The sequence below is a fragment of the Corvus kubaryi genome, unplaced genomic scaffold (assembly GCF_017639235.1).
Source record: "Corvus kubaryi isolate FWS band 111438036 unplaced genomic scaffold, C.kubaryi_AGA036_p1.0 split1-37296, whole genome shotgun sequence".
NCBI lineage: Eukaryota > Metazoa > Chordata > Aves > Passeriformes > Corvidae > Corvus > Corvus kubaryi.
The window spans coordinates 7,349,230-7,363,305 of NW_024582075.1; the positions used below are offsets into that span (position 1 = coordinate 7,349,230).

Here is a 14,076-nt window from a genome sequence, read left to right on the forward strand (position 1 = left end):
AAGAGGAAGTTTAACAATGTCTGTGTGAATTATACTGCTACAAGACTTTCTCCAATTTTTTTTACTACTCACAGCAGGTCCTCTGATACACAGGTTTCTAAATTATATGACTCAGTTTTGTACAAATCTCCTATACCTTTAGTAGTCAAGGTTTTTAATGAGTAATAACAAAGTAGTTTTATAACACTGCTTGTATCTTCAACAGCCGTGAAAACAATGATCTCAATTATTTTTAAAAAGTCTGTTCTGAACAAAAGACATGTAAACTAATTCTAAAGCTGTTTCCATGAATATGAGGATCTTAAGACTAAGGAACATGAGGGTAAAAGATAATTTCAATTTATAGCTTAGCAGTTTAATTTAACCAATGTCATTGTCATTTTATGGCTGCTCCATATGCTAGATGAAATAAATTGAAATGTGCTTGTTAGAAATTGAAAGAAGTTAGAAGATCATGCTTTAATTTACTCATCGTAATCTTAGGCAATGGAAAATGATATGTGGAGTGGGCAACCCTCATTCTGATACTGTACTTTTCAAAATAATGTTGTGTGACATTGTATGATAGTATGATAGTGCTTACACTATCAGTTCCATTATAGTACTTTTTAAACTGTTTGTCCATTGATTAAACCACTTTAAAAGCAGTCTCTCCACATGATTAGGTTATTTGTAAAAACTACCATTAACTTCATAAATAAGAGCACCTAAGGGCTCTTACATTGAGATTGTCTCTCTGCAGTGTGAGTCCTTACCAAATGCTTCTCCAGAAAGGCACTCCAATATGGACACAGGTAATATAAGACAACTTTGCTTTGGTTTGTTAAAGAACTGCAAATACTCTCGCGTAAAAAGGGAGAAGGTATTTCAGTCAAATCATTTTCACTTGCATAATGGTATGCTAGTAGTACTAGCCACAAAAAATTATGTGCCCACAAAGGCTCAAGGTACTACTTGTGTGGGTGTGGGACTAAAGATCTGTTTATTGAAAAATCAGTCAATTAAAAAAAAAACATACAAGCATAGCTGACATATTTCTTTGCTACAGAGAACGGTTATTTTTTCTTCTTTGATCAGTCCTTGCTTAGTAGTTTGGTAAATGGTTTTTTTCTGTTTGTGTCTGAATAGTTCCACAGGTTCCAAAAAAAAAGTTGGGTCATCTGTGGACAAAAAATTAATTGAGGGCTATTAAATTTGCACTTCCATAGTATGTATATAATGTCAGTTGACATAATCTGGATCAATGCCTCAGTACGTTCAAAAAAGGCGCTAATGTACTGCTTTGAACTTAAATACATTTGCACTTAATGAAAAAATATTATTGGGAAAAAAGGAATTTAGCACTTTATATGGCTTTTTAAAAAAACTGTACTTTTAAGAATAAAATTAATTAAATACATTAAGCATATTTTTAACATCAAAATTACGTTTTTCTGAAACTTTAGCAGATTTCCTTTCTAAACCAGGAAATCAAAGTCTCATTCTCCCCACACTGACATGAAATTATAAAGTTTTTAATACCAGCCTAGGTAGTGAGAATAATTTAAATTGTATTTAGCAGAAGTCTTTTACTTAAAATACTTGCATTCTAAACTCAGATAATACACATTACTTTCTTTCTTCTTTTTTTTTTTTTTTTTGAGGTAACCAAATTTTTAGATATTTAATTCATGTAATTAATGTAAAGGAATAAGTAACTATAATTAACCATGTTCTTGTATTACTGAGTGTTGACAAAAATCTTAATGAGATGTAGCAGTGGTTTTGAGACCCTGTTTACCTACAATAGTCTGTATTCTGTAAATAGGATGAAAATATGTTTATTCAATAAAAAACAGCTTTAGTCCTAATTAAATATTTATTTTGGGAGGATAAAAGAATTAAATAAAATGAAGAGAGTAATCATGATTTATACTTGTAGGGGAGGTAAGGGGCAGGGGAGTGGCACTGAAATCTATCCATTTAATTCCCTTATCAGTATTGGGACCAATTACCAAAATGTCTGGTCTTGAGAAGGCTGTAGTTTATTCATATCTTGTAGTTATTAGCTTGCTCACAGATTCATATGTCAAAGATAAGTGTGAAAATTCACTCATAATTGTAGTAGATTGGCACAGATTTAACAACGGTAGCATCTTTTATATTGCACAATGCTGTAATCTATTTGGGTATATTTGACACACATCAGCACACCACAATAAAATCCCTTGATAGTGTCCCAGGAGCCAAGGTGTATGAAGAAGGCATTTCATTTTGTAGTCCTGAGAACAGATTTCAGAAGCTAAAAAGATACTTGCCAATCTTTTGTCAAGTTTAGAATGTGAATGCATGGCTGGGTAATTAAACCTATTTCTACCTAGATCTAAATAGTATTTTTGTAACTGAAACTGTATAAAATATTAATCATTGCTTTGGAAAAAAAAAAGTAATAAAATACTGAAAAGGTGTTTTTGTAGGAAAATATATAGAATTAAATTGTTTTGGATTTTCTTGTTTCATTTTGTTTTGCTTTCAACTAAATGTCCACACAAATAGAAATAAAACAGTTCTAGATGTTCAGTTTTCTTGTGATCTTTACAACTGAAATCACTGTAATAACCTAATGACATGTCTGGTTTCATAAAAAGAGTTATGATTCTAGATGAATGTTAAGGAGTGGATCAGCTCCTTGAAAACAAACTCTTTCAAATACTCTAATGACAAAACAAGAAAGAAAAGGTCTGCTTTCTCGGCACAACTGGCTCTAAAATTCTTTTCAACATTTTCTGTGATGTCAATGGGTCTTTAAGAAGTTATTAATATATCTTATGTTTTATAAAACAACTGCTGATTGCTAAAGAAGCAAAATGACACATTCACCTTTGAATACAGTAGTTGATTCAGTTTATAGTCTCTGCTTTAGCTAATTAAGCACCAAGGACCAGATATTAGGTTGGATAATGTCCCATTCATTAACTACTTTATTAAAAAGAATAGGGTTGTTTGAAAGTGAAGCTGTACATACTCTTGATGAGGATGGTACAGTCTGGCCTGAAGGAAATTTTTTTTAGCTCTAGCTCAACTGTATTTAAATGTTAATTGTTAATTCTGCAAATTCAGGTCTTATTTTGTGAGGGTAACTTAATCCATTAATAACAAGGATCTTGATTTTAAGTAGTGTTACCTTAATTTTAAGTAGCTTTTCTTTTTTAAATATGGAATATATAAAATGCTTTTGTCTCCAAATAATGAAGAAAAATAATGTGATTTTTCTTTTTTTCTTTTTCTTTTAGCATAGAAAAGTGTCTTAAAGACCTTCAATCAGATGTAAATGAAATATGTACTGATGAAGTACTACAAAGCACAACTGACTGCATTCAGTGGCTAAATAACTGCAGTTTTAGTTCTCTCAGACCTTCTTCTGCAGACCATGGAGAGCTGCTGGAGTTCCTTAAGACCCTGGTAAAAATTGTTTATTAAAGACTTTAATGTTGAAAAGTCAGTTATAGTGTTGGAGGTGGGAGGGTGAGTTCAATTAGTTTTCTCATTTCAGTCTTTGGTGTTGTGAACATAGTTCAGAAATTCATGTTTGCAGCAGGGTTTTATGTTTCCTTTTGATCATGCCTTAAATAGATAAACTTGAGACAAAATCTTTTCACAGATGCTACCATATGTTCAGCACTGCTAGCATTGTTTTATAAAACACATGTTGATAAAAAAAATTTGGAAGTTACTGTCTACACTAAGGCTGTTAATGTTACTGCATGTTTTTCACTTGTATCAGTATGAATGTAACTCATCTAGTATACGTTATTGTCCTTTATGCATTATTTAAGCATAAACTTCCTACCTTCTATGTGACCAGAGGAATAGGTGGTAGATGCCCCATCCCTGGAAATGATCCAGGCCAAGTTGTAGCCTTATCTAGTTGAAGATGTCCCTGCTCATTGTAGGAGGATTGTACTAAATGAGCTTTAAAGTCCCTTCCAATTCAAATGACTCTATGATTCTATACTTCCCAATTAGAAATGTGGGAACTACAACTTTTGTCCTACCAAGTTATACAACGAGATGCAACAAGAAATCAAATTTCACTTCAATGCAAAGTTCCATCGTTTTAGAGGGTATTTTTATCCAAAATTTTTATTAAAAGTTTACATTTGAAGATATATGTGGAAATGGAAGTCTGGAAAATTGAATTGGCAAGGAAAGTGAAGGTTGATACCTCACTAAACTATGGTTTTCAAGTTTATATGTAAAAATATATATATATATATATATATGTGTATTTGATATTAGACATATATATGAGGTTAAAACATATAAACAGTATCCAGTGATCATTCTTTGTCACTTCCATGTCATGCTTTAGCTGTAGACCATGAATAACTTATAGGCCAAGATTAGGTGTCAAGGAAGAGGAAAACTGTAAAGAAGTGTTTTCTCTGGCTCGAGCACAAGCTTCATAAAATCACCTCTTCTGTTTTTTTAACTCTTAGAACTCTTGTTGCTCTTTCAGTTACCCTTGATTTCACTGGATATTGACCTGTGTCAAATGAGGAAGTAACTTTTAGAGACACCAGGTCTTTAATGTTCATGTGGTGAAGAGTGATTTTGTTCTCTTGTGACAAAGATGATTAGTATGAATGCTGTTGTTAATCCCGCTCAAGGGTGTCAGAGACTGCTACATGTCATACTTAATCTAGATGAAATTAGAGAATCCCAGAAAAAGCTGTCTATGAAGTTCTTTCCTTCAGAAGTCTTCCTTAGTCCACTTAGATCCTTACTGAATTCCCTCAGAAGGTGGCATGGCAATGATGACTTACTTGTGTCCATTCCCTGCTTACTTCCTTCTTCAAGGTCTATTTAAGCCATATGCCTGAACACCAGATGGCGGCATTTGTTTGGAAAACACTAAAATGTCCCCGTCTCAGGAATATCTCATACAAAATGTGCTTTCTAGCTCTCCAGCTTCCCAGGAGTTTACTAACTGAATGACAGTCTAGCTGTGAGCTGTAGTATCCAGTTAAGCCTCGAGAATGGCTCTGTGGCAGGCTGCTAAACAGACAGCAAAGTGAGAAGCCTGAAAATCTCAATTCTGCACAGTTTATCATGAAAACATTATTGGAGCTCAGGAACTCAGACATCACTATTTCCAGCTTTATGGCTCCTTAGATAATCCAGCATGTTGTGTAGATGGGATAACAGATGAAGTCTATCTGTATCTGTAGTACTGACTGTGCTACAGTCTGTTTGTAAGTAGTTATATTTACAGTAGATAATCTCAGTTCCATAAACAGGTCTGCAGTAAACTATTTTCAGTAATATTCAGCATTAATGAGATTGTTATGATCTGACCTTTCTTAAATGTATATCTCTATCCATTGAACTACTTAATTTCTTCTTTCATGCTTTTAATTAAGTATATATAATTCATATTCAGTAACAGGAACCTGCTTTCTACTCCTATTCATTGTTATTCTTTGTTATGCGTGTTTATTTTGTTAGAAATTTTGTTTATCCTTTAAGCTGCTGGGACAATTAAAAAACTGCAAAGTTCTTTTTGGGCTTCGGCTGGGGTGCTGTGTTTAGGTTTATTGATATTATCATGCATTTTTAAACTCTTACCAAAATACCAAGAGCTTCTTCATGATGGCTGAAAATGTTAATTAGGTGAAATTTTGTCATTCTGTGTACTGTCTTGTAACTAAATATTTAAAAGCTGAATATGTGCACTAACACATTTTCATTAAATTCTCTTCCTAATGGCAGATTCTTTTTTTAACCAAGCCTTCATCTTACTGTACTCTTTTATTGATATGGTAGTACTCCATTCTAGGCAGTACTCCAGTTGGTAAACTGCAACTAGTTGTCTGTATGTTATTGTTGTCACTGACTTTCTGTGCTCATAAGAGAACTTTTTATGCTTCTCCAAACCTTTGGATACTAATTTGGATCTTTTTCTCCTGAATAGTGTCGGCAACATCTTTATAGGTTAATTTTTAAATTGAAAACCTATATCAATATGGGCAAATTTTGAAGACACTTAATGACACTTTTCAGAGCTTCAAAGTTCGCTTCAGGTACCCTTTCAGAGTAACACTAAATCTAAAATGGCATCTGCAAGCTCCTATTTTTAATGCTTTAGTTTAAATTACCAAGGGCTTGAAACAATCCTTAGATATATAAAAATATTTCTGTTTTGCCTTAAAAAGCAGCAGTAGGGATTTGCTTGGAAGATCATTTGGATTCACCATCGAAGGCATCAGGTCCATGCACTGTTTTGACAGCTTCTCTTGCTTTGTACATCTCAGAAGGTAGTATTTGAGCATGGTTCATTAAAAAAAAAAAGTAACACTTAAAGTCCAGAAGTCTACATGTCAAGAGGCAACTTTTCAACACAGTGCTTAGTGATCAGGGTTTCAGCTTACACTTTGAGACACATTTTTCTTTGGGGCCACAAAACTTTATAGAATACTTCAGCAGATAATAGAAGAAAATCTGATCAGTGTTATGTATATGCATATTGATGTGTATGATTTAAGATTTTCACTAGTTGCACATATTTCTATTACATGCACATGTTTTTATAGGATGATATTCAACTGATTTCCTTTATTATTCTTTCATGTCTTTCCTGCCTGTAAGTAAAAAGAATTAATAAGAGTTGTTTTGAAATAAAGATATAAAATGGAAGAAAAATAGGTAGTATATTTTTTTAAGACTTTCTTTATAAGAAGAAATCATGCTCCCAGTCTGTTATTCAGAATTAGGTACTGTACTGAAAGTGTTTTATTTTATAATTTTTGTCAAGAAACACTCCAGAGGGCAACAGAAAGGTTAAACCCTCTAAGCTATGTAACAGGTTTGAAACATCCAGACCAAAGAGTAGGAGTTCTGATTTTAAAAATTTTTGTGACTCTAAAGCATAATTATCTATTGATAAAAGCTTGCTACAGTGGAAAAATTAAAAGATTTTGCATTCAGAATTTGTTATATTTGTGCAATACCATACTCAGTCTTGAATAATTTACCACTCTTTCAAAATAGGAACAGAAATAAAACTAATAATTTCTTAAAATACTGTAAGTTAAATGAATCAGTAATTCTGAAGGTGAAAGGTAGCAATGGTTTCTTTACCAGCCTTGCTTTATAGGGTGGAGTATGACTTGGAGATTGTGCTGGTTTCAAGTGGCTAGTACGGGGTTATGTTTTGGATTTGTGCTGAACACAGAGTTGATAGTGTGATGTCTTTGTTATTGCTGAGCAGGGCTTAGACAGAGCCAAGGCCTTTTCTGTTTTTAGTGCAGCCATGCTGATGAGGAAGTTGGGGGTGCATGGGAAGGTGGGAGGAGACACGGCTGGGACAGGTGACTTAAACTGACCAAACGGATATTCCAGACCATGTGACATCATGGTCAGTATATAAAGTGGGGAGAAGAAAGAAGTCAGGTACATTTGGAGTGATGGTGTTTGTCTTCCAAAGTAGCCATTACATGGGATGGGGCCCTGCTCTCCTAGATATGGCTGAACACCTGCCTGCTATTGGAAGCAGTGAATTAACTCCGTGTTTTGCTTTGCTTGTGTGCACAGGTTTTTGCTTTCCCTCTTAAACTGTCTGTCTCTCAACCCATGAGTTTCATGGCTTTTACCCTTCCAATTCTCTCCCCAGTTCTGCCGGTGGGGGAGTGAGCAAATAGTTGTGTGGGGCTTGATTGCTGGCTAGGGTGAAACTATGACAGAGACCCAGATAAAGGACATGACTGGAATGAACCCCCCTCAGGTGGTTTGCCACAATGCTTTTCTCTGTTGGAGAGAAGCAATGGGAGGTGAAGGAGCAAGTGAGAGGGCTTCTAGATTCTCATTCACTTAAGGCTTTCCTACTGAAACTAAGAAAATCAAGAATGCCACCAATTTCACTTAGTTTTCTTGTGATGATAGTATTGAGCTGTGACAAGAGGAGCTTCCATTTGCTGCATGACCTCTTGAAGCTGAAGCAGCTCTAAGGTCAGAGATCCTAGCCCTGGACTGAGAGAGAGCTCTTCAGTCTTGAATGAAGAAGGAACAGCAGCCATGTTATTCATTTGCTTTGTTAACTGACTGCCTTCTCCAACCCATATTGTATAGATGCATATAGAGGTCACTATATTGTTAGTATATACCAGTATAGTATAAACCAGTCTGCATCTTGGTTTGATGGGATACACAGCTGCTTATTCTTCTGTCCTATGTGATCTAAGCCTCTTTAATTCTTAACAAGTTCTCAGTTTCAGTTCTTTAAGGGAATCCTGGGAAGGCTGTTTTATCCTTAGAATGGCCTTTTTGATGGTTGCCTGCTGAGCCATAGAAAGTGACCATTTTATAAATTCCTTGCTTGGTTTTATGAGAAAAACATGTTATTATCTGTGTAAATCTTAAGTAATTTTTCATACAGTTTTCTTTCAAATATGTGTATCTGTGACCACAACAAAAAGGCTGCCAAGGGTTTCTGTTGAACTGTGGTCTAGAACTGATTGAGAAAAGAGGTTGGGGATTTAAGAAAGATAAGAAGAGGAATGTGAGATATTCACAGAGGTAGACAAGAAAATTAATTCACATATAAATCCTGTTTTTCACAGGTTTTATAATTCCTGTTGCTTACATATCTTATTTGCTGTTAAGATAATATTGGAAACACAGTTTTTAATCTAGTATGAAGTTGTTAATTTAATGAACCAGAATTAACAAAAATTTCTAAAATATTGTCTGATTTACCTTTGTTAGCAACGTCTGCTGAAGAATGAGAAAAATCAAGAAGAAATGGTACTTCACTTCCTTCTGGATCTCTCTAGTCAGTGTGGTGTCTCATTTCCCTGTACTGCAAGCGGGACATCTTTTGAGTTAACATCATCCCTTCATACCATTCAGGATGATTCAGCTGTGGATGTGAAATCTCTTTGGGATGACGTGAGATTGCATCTTCGACAATTTTTAGTAAATAGACTGCAAAGTCAAGAAGAAGCAAACACAAATGCTTTGCAACAACAAATGGAGTTTAAAACTCAGTGTGTAGAGCAGCTTCTGTTTCTTTATCCTAAATCAGAAGTCTTAATGAAGTATCAAAATATGCAGAATAAACTGGTTAGTGATCTTCTACAGAACTGTATTTTGTCTAGTTGTGGTGAAACGAATTTTGATAAGGTGGTTCATGGTTACCAAAGTTCCATACCCAGATTGTGCACAATGATAAAAGAGGATTTGTATATACTGAGTGGAACTATTGGTCCATCCTCATCATTAAAGTTTATTAATGAAACTTACCTGGATACCATCACTGAAGAAATGACAGTTCTTCTTGAAAGACTTTGCGAGCTGCAGTTCAAAGAAAATGCTCTACATATAGTTAAAGCAAACAAGATTTCAAAGAAGCATAGAGGAACAGTTCATGCTGTGGGTTAGTAGTCTTATTTTATGTTCTTTGTAGTTAGATATTATTTTAATTCTGCTACTTTTTTTTTAATATACTTGTTTATTTTCTATGAAGAGAGAGACCTGAAATTATTAATTACGGCTTTATGTTTTAAACATATTACTGCAGTTGAATTCTAGACTGTGTCAGAATTGTGATGTAGAAGTGAGAGTAAATCATGTAATTTAACAAAACCCCATTATAATCCATTGGATAACACTGACATGTCATAGTAATTTTTCTCAGCCTGATTTATTCCAGCTGCTGAAATATGTACTAGAAAAAGAACTCTTTAATCCAGATTTAAATAAACACAAACTCTTCTGTCTTCTACCCCTACTTTTTTTTTTTTCAAATTGTCAGACATTTAAAGGAGGTTATAGGAAAGACTGTACAGTAATGAAACAGATACTGATTCACACATCAGAGCTAACCCAAAAGATTACTATGCAGGTTCTAATTCTCAAACTAAGAAACAAACAAAAAACCCATTTATATTTCGTAGTCTTGTGAAAGTACAGGAAGTTAGAGTTAATACCACCTGGTCATTTCTTCTTGTTCTATGAAATGTTAAACAGGAAAGGAATGTGTTATTGATGTAGTATTTTCTATATTTTCTTTTTGCAGTTTTTAAGCCTGATGTGCTAATTTCCAAAGGGAAGAATCAGTCCTTTGGAAAAAATAATACAGAATAGAAACTTTCATAATATAATTACACAATTGTATGTAATTGCTTTTTCAATGCAGTGTTTTGAGCACACCTCTGTGTAGGAGCTGTTTGTTTAAAGCATAGCTTTCCATAAAGTGAATTTGCAGACAGAAAATATTAAAAGTTTAGAATCATGTGAAAAATACAGAAACAGAAGATCTTTGGATTGTGCAGTGTAGAAAAAGGATAAGTGAGATGATAATTTGTCAGGTGTATACAGAAGAAAATTACACACTTCTGAGTTTTAAAGTCAGCGTACATGTTAGTGTACGTCAACTAAAAATTCCAGTGGAAGAAATGCAAAGATAATTTTTCAACAGGAACTGAATATGGAGAAATATTGGTACATGTGAAAGACAAGGGAAAAGGCATGCAGACAAAGTAAGTTGAAAGGATGAGAAGTTCAGTGTATATACAAGTGGGATGGAGTGTTGGTGGAAAACAATGAGAAGAAGTAGTGTCAGAGTACTGTTGAGATAAGAAAAAACAAGAAATATGTCTTTGAAATACATAGTGAGATGGGAGTCAGCAAAAGGATTCACTAACAAAAAAATTTACCTGTAGTGAACAGAAGTTTGTAACTTAATTTTTCTTTCAGTCTCAAAACAGCCCACAAAGATGCAGAAGTTCAGTTTTCTCCATTTTACATCTAAAACACGGAGTTTAAAATGATCACAAATGTGTTTCTCTGAAAAACCTTACTTTAACTCTGTATTACAAGAAGGAAGAGAACAGTCATTCAATCTATTAATACAGTACTTCCTCTGCTTAAATTTTTTTTGTCACAGGATGTGACTTCGCATGTTTTTGTGCCAGTACGTCTATCAGTATGGACTTCCAGTGCATATTTCTTTTGTATATTCAAAAAACCAGAGGAAGATGAAAATAAACAAAGTAAATATTAGGACTTGCTTGCAACTTTAAAACATTTTAGGCAATTAATTTAAATTTTAAAAATAATTCCTCTGTTTCATAAATATTAGAGCAGATTTTAATTTTTATTGAAAATTCATTAAGTGTTGTTTGCAGGTGCAGCAGCTGTCTCCTTAGCACTCATAAAATGTGTTTAGAATTGCTGTTTGTTAATGTCATTTAATTCTCAAAATTACTTTCTTGACAGGGGCTGTCATGGTCATGTCTTCATATTATTTTACTTCAAGAAGTTATTATGGGAAGTAGGTATTGATTTGACTACAGTTTTCTACTATTGTTACCAGTTTTCTGCAGAAAACTGCCCATAAGGCACAAATAGTGAAATCAGCAGTCTAAAACAAAATACGAGGTCCGAGTTGTCAAGTTTTGAGTGTGATTTGGTTTTTTTCATTTTCTGGACATATCATAGCCTATTATTTGGTATTATTCATCAACTCAAGCAAAAATTATCTTTGTATCATTACTAGAACAGTTATTACTGAGTAGGTTATTTGTATATGAGCTCATACGTGAAAAGTCCTTTTTGGAAAGAGATTTCTTTCCTGTAAGTGTATGAATATACTACAGTTGTACCAGACTAAGAGACAAAAAGGCATTTTTTCCTTTAGAATTAAAATATTCAGAAGGTAGTTCACAGTGAAATAACTATTTGGGAAATATTTTAAGAGGTTTGTAATGGTGGACAGGTTCTTAATTTCAAGTGACTTTTCCTGCTTGGAACTCTTAAATTCTGGTACTTTGTTGCCCTCCCACAAATTCAAGTGGAAATCTATTTTTGCATAGATTAGGTTAAAAGACAGCTTTAATAGATTACTTTGACAGTCATACCCAGTTTGCCAAGTACCAAAAGAACCTCGTGCATAAATATGGAGGGAAGGACAGAAAGAGATTTTTTTTCTTGGCTGAAGGACAGATGTGTTTCTTATTTTTGATGCATGTTGCCCTCTGGGAGCCCTCAAACCAGCACATTTCAGAACATCCAAATAATTTAATCTAGCGCATTCAATTGGGACTGTTATCCCAGAGGTGATAGAAGGGTTTGTGTTTGCTTACTCCATCCTCAGGGTAATGTGTTTTTTGGTTGATGCTTGTTGTGGGTTTTATTCATAAGAACTGCTGTAATTGATCCTACTATATAGCATAGGAAAAAACCCACAGAAAATAATGAAACAGTGCCAGAACCTCAGAAAACTTTCTATAAACATCCTTTTTCTTCTGGGAAAATAGAGGTAGTCTATAACAAGCTTTAAGAGAGTTATGTTTAAAATATTTCATATATAATAATCTATTTGTGAAGTAAGGAATTAACATTTTTCTTTTCATACTGTATTAGAGCAGTTATTTGTGAAGTGCTAGAAAGAGTTTGTTTCCGTTTAACAGTACCTAGGAAGTGTGTAGCTTGACAGAGAAGCTGTCAAAATGGCATGTGAAAAGAGGCAAATTTTTGGAACTCAAACAGAAGAAGGAACAGCATCTTCAATTGCCAACTCTAGTGGAGGCAGGAGGTTTTATGTTACAGCTTGATCCTCTTACCTGTTAAATCTGTGCCTCATTACCTTTAACTGCAGGATTCGGCTGATAGTATTTGGGCTGTTATTGTAGGAGGTTTTTATGTAACATGAAATATAATTTCTTGGTGTACTCTCAGAACATAATCAGTGTTTCCAACCTGCTAGAATAATATGCAAGGAATGTTTCCCAACCCACCCCCTCAAGGTTTTTGGGTTTTTAATGGGACTTTGTTGTTTCAGACTTTCTATCATATTAATCATTTGCATCTTTCAAAAGTTTATGTAATGTTGTGGTATTTAAAAATATACTAAAAATATCTGTTGACAACACTTAGCATGGAAGGAATCACAGGTGGTTTTTCAGATTATCTCTAAATGATTTTTTGCTTCAATTTCCAATGTGGTATTTCTCGGAAATTATTTGCTGTAAGTCTACTGAATGTGTATTGTAGTTTTACCTTCTGAACCTTTTTTGTGTTCCTTTGTTTGCAAAAATGTTAAGCTAGTTTAATCAGGCATTACTAACCTGTGTTAATTTGACATCTGTTAGATGAAGAAACAGCTACTCTTACAGGTGGTAAGACATCTGCCAAAGAAACTTAAACCCCTTGGAATTATGAACAGTTTATGTATTAGTGGAAGGTTTTGTTTGGTTTTATTTATATAGTTTTTGTATATAAACAGAGTATAAATACTTAAGTAGACTAATTAGCTGGTTTTTTAAATTTTCTGTGGTTAAAACTAAACAGAAATCAGAGCTTTGAGTTTTATTTTTTCTGACATATTCAAATTGATTGGCTTAATATTTTTAAATAGTCACAAACTTTCCAGAGACCCTGAAACATTTAAAATCATAAATGAACTTTGTTTTTAAAAACTGAGGCAATAGATACTGTGTTCCTAAATATCAGTTGTTCATTATTTTTCAGAAAATATTCAGAAAAAGTGATGCAGATTTGACTAAGCACATTTTTAGCTAGAAAATAATTAAATTATCTTCAGAGATATACTTTAATATTAATGTATTACACTTTTTCCCCACTATATATCCCTTTAGTTAGATGTACAGCAGGCTTTCTTTCTCTTTTCTTTCTTCAAAATATAATCAGCTTCCATTCTATTATAAAGATATATTCAAATACAAACTGTGATTTAAATTATTATATTTTAAACTTATTAAGTGTTCATGAGTTCCTACAGAATACATTGTGTTTGTGGAACACCTAGTATGAATATGCCATATATCTAAACTTGGATAGAGGGACTCAGTATCATTTATAGGAGCTGCATTTGTGCAGTGGAGTTGTGAGAGCAAGAAGAGAAACAGGCTCTGGAGTAACTTGTTGAAATGAAGACAACTTTGGGATGTTAAATTAAAGTACTTGATAAGGAAAATCTATTTTAAGCTCACTTATATATTCCCAGCTGAAGATGCTGAAGAGCTAACTTGAAAGAGAGATATTTGCTGAAGAGCTAACTTGAAATATGAGTTTTGG

The 14,076-nt window shown here is 33.7% G+C and overlaps 1 protein-coding gene across 6 annotated transcripts in view; it reads left to right on the forward strand.

Annotated features, from left to right (window-relative positions):
* KIAA0825 (KIAA0825 ortholog) overlaps window positions 1-14,076 on the forward strand; it is a 243,888-nt gene that overhangs the window by 45,700 nt on the left and 184,112 nt on the right. For all 6 annotated transcript variants that reach the window (XM_042013158.1, XM_042013161.1, XM_042013163.1 and 3 more), the window contains 2 exons: window positions 3,273-3,441; window positions 8,743-9,412. In XM_042013158.1, coding sequence (XP_041869092.1) covers window positions 3,273-3,441; window positions 8,743-9,412 — 839 coding nt within the window. The remainder of the gene's footprint in view (window positions 1-3,272; window positions 3,442-8,742; window positions 9,413-14,076) is intronic.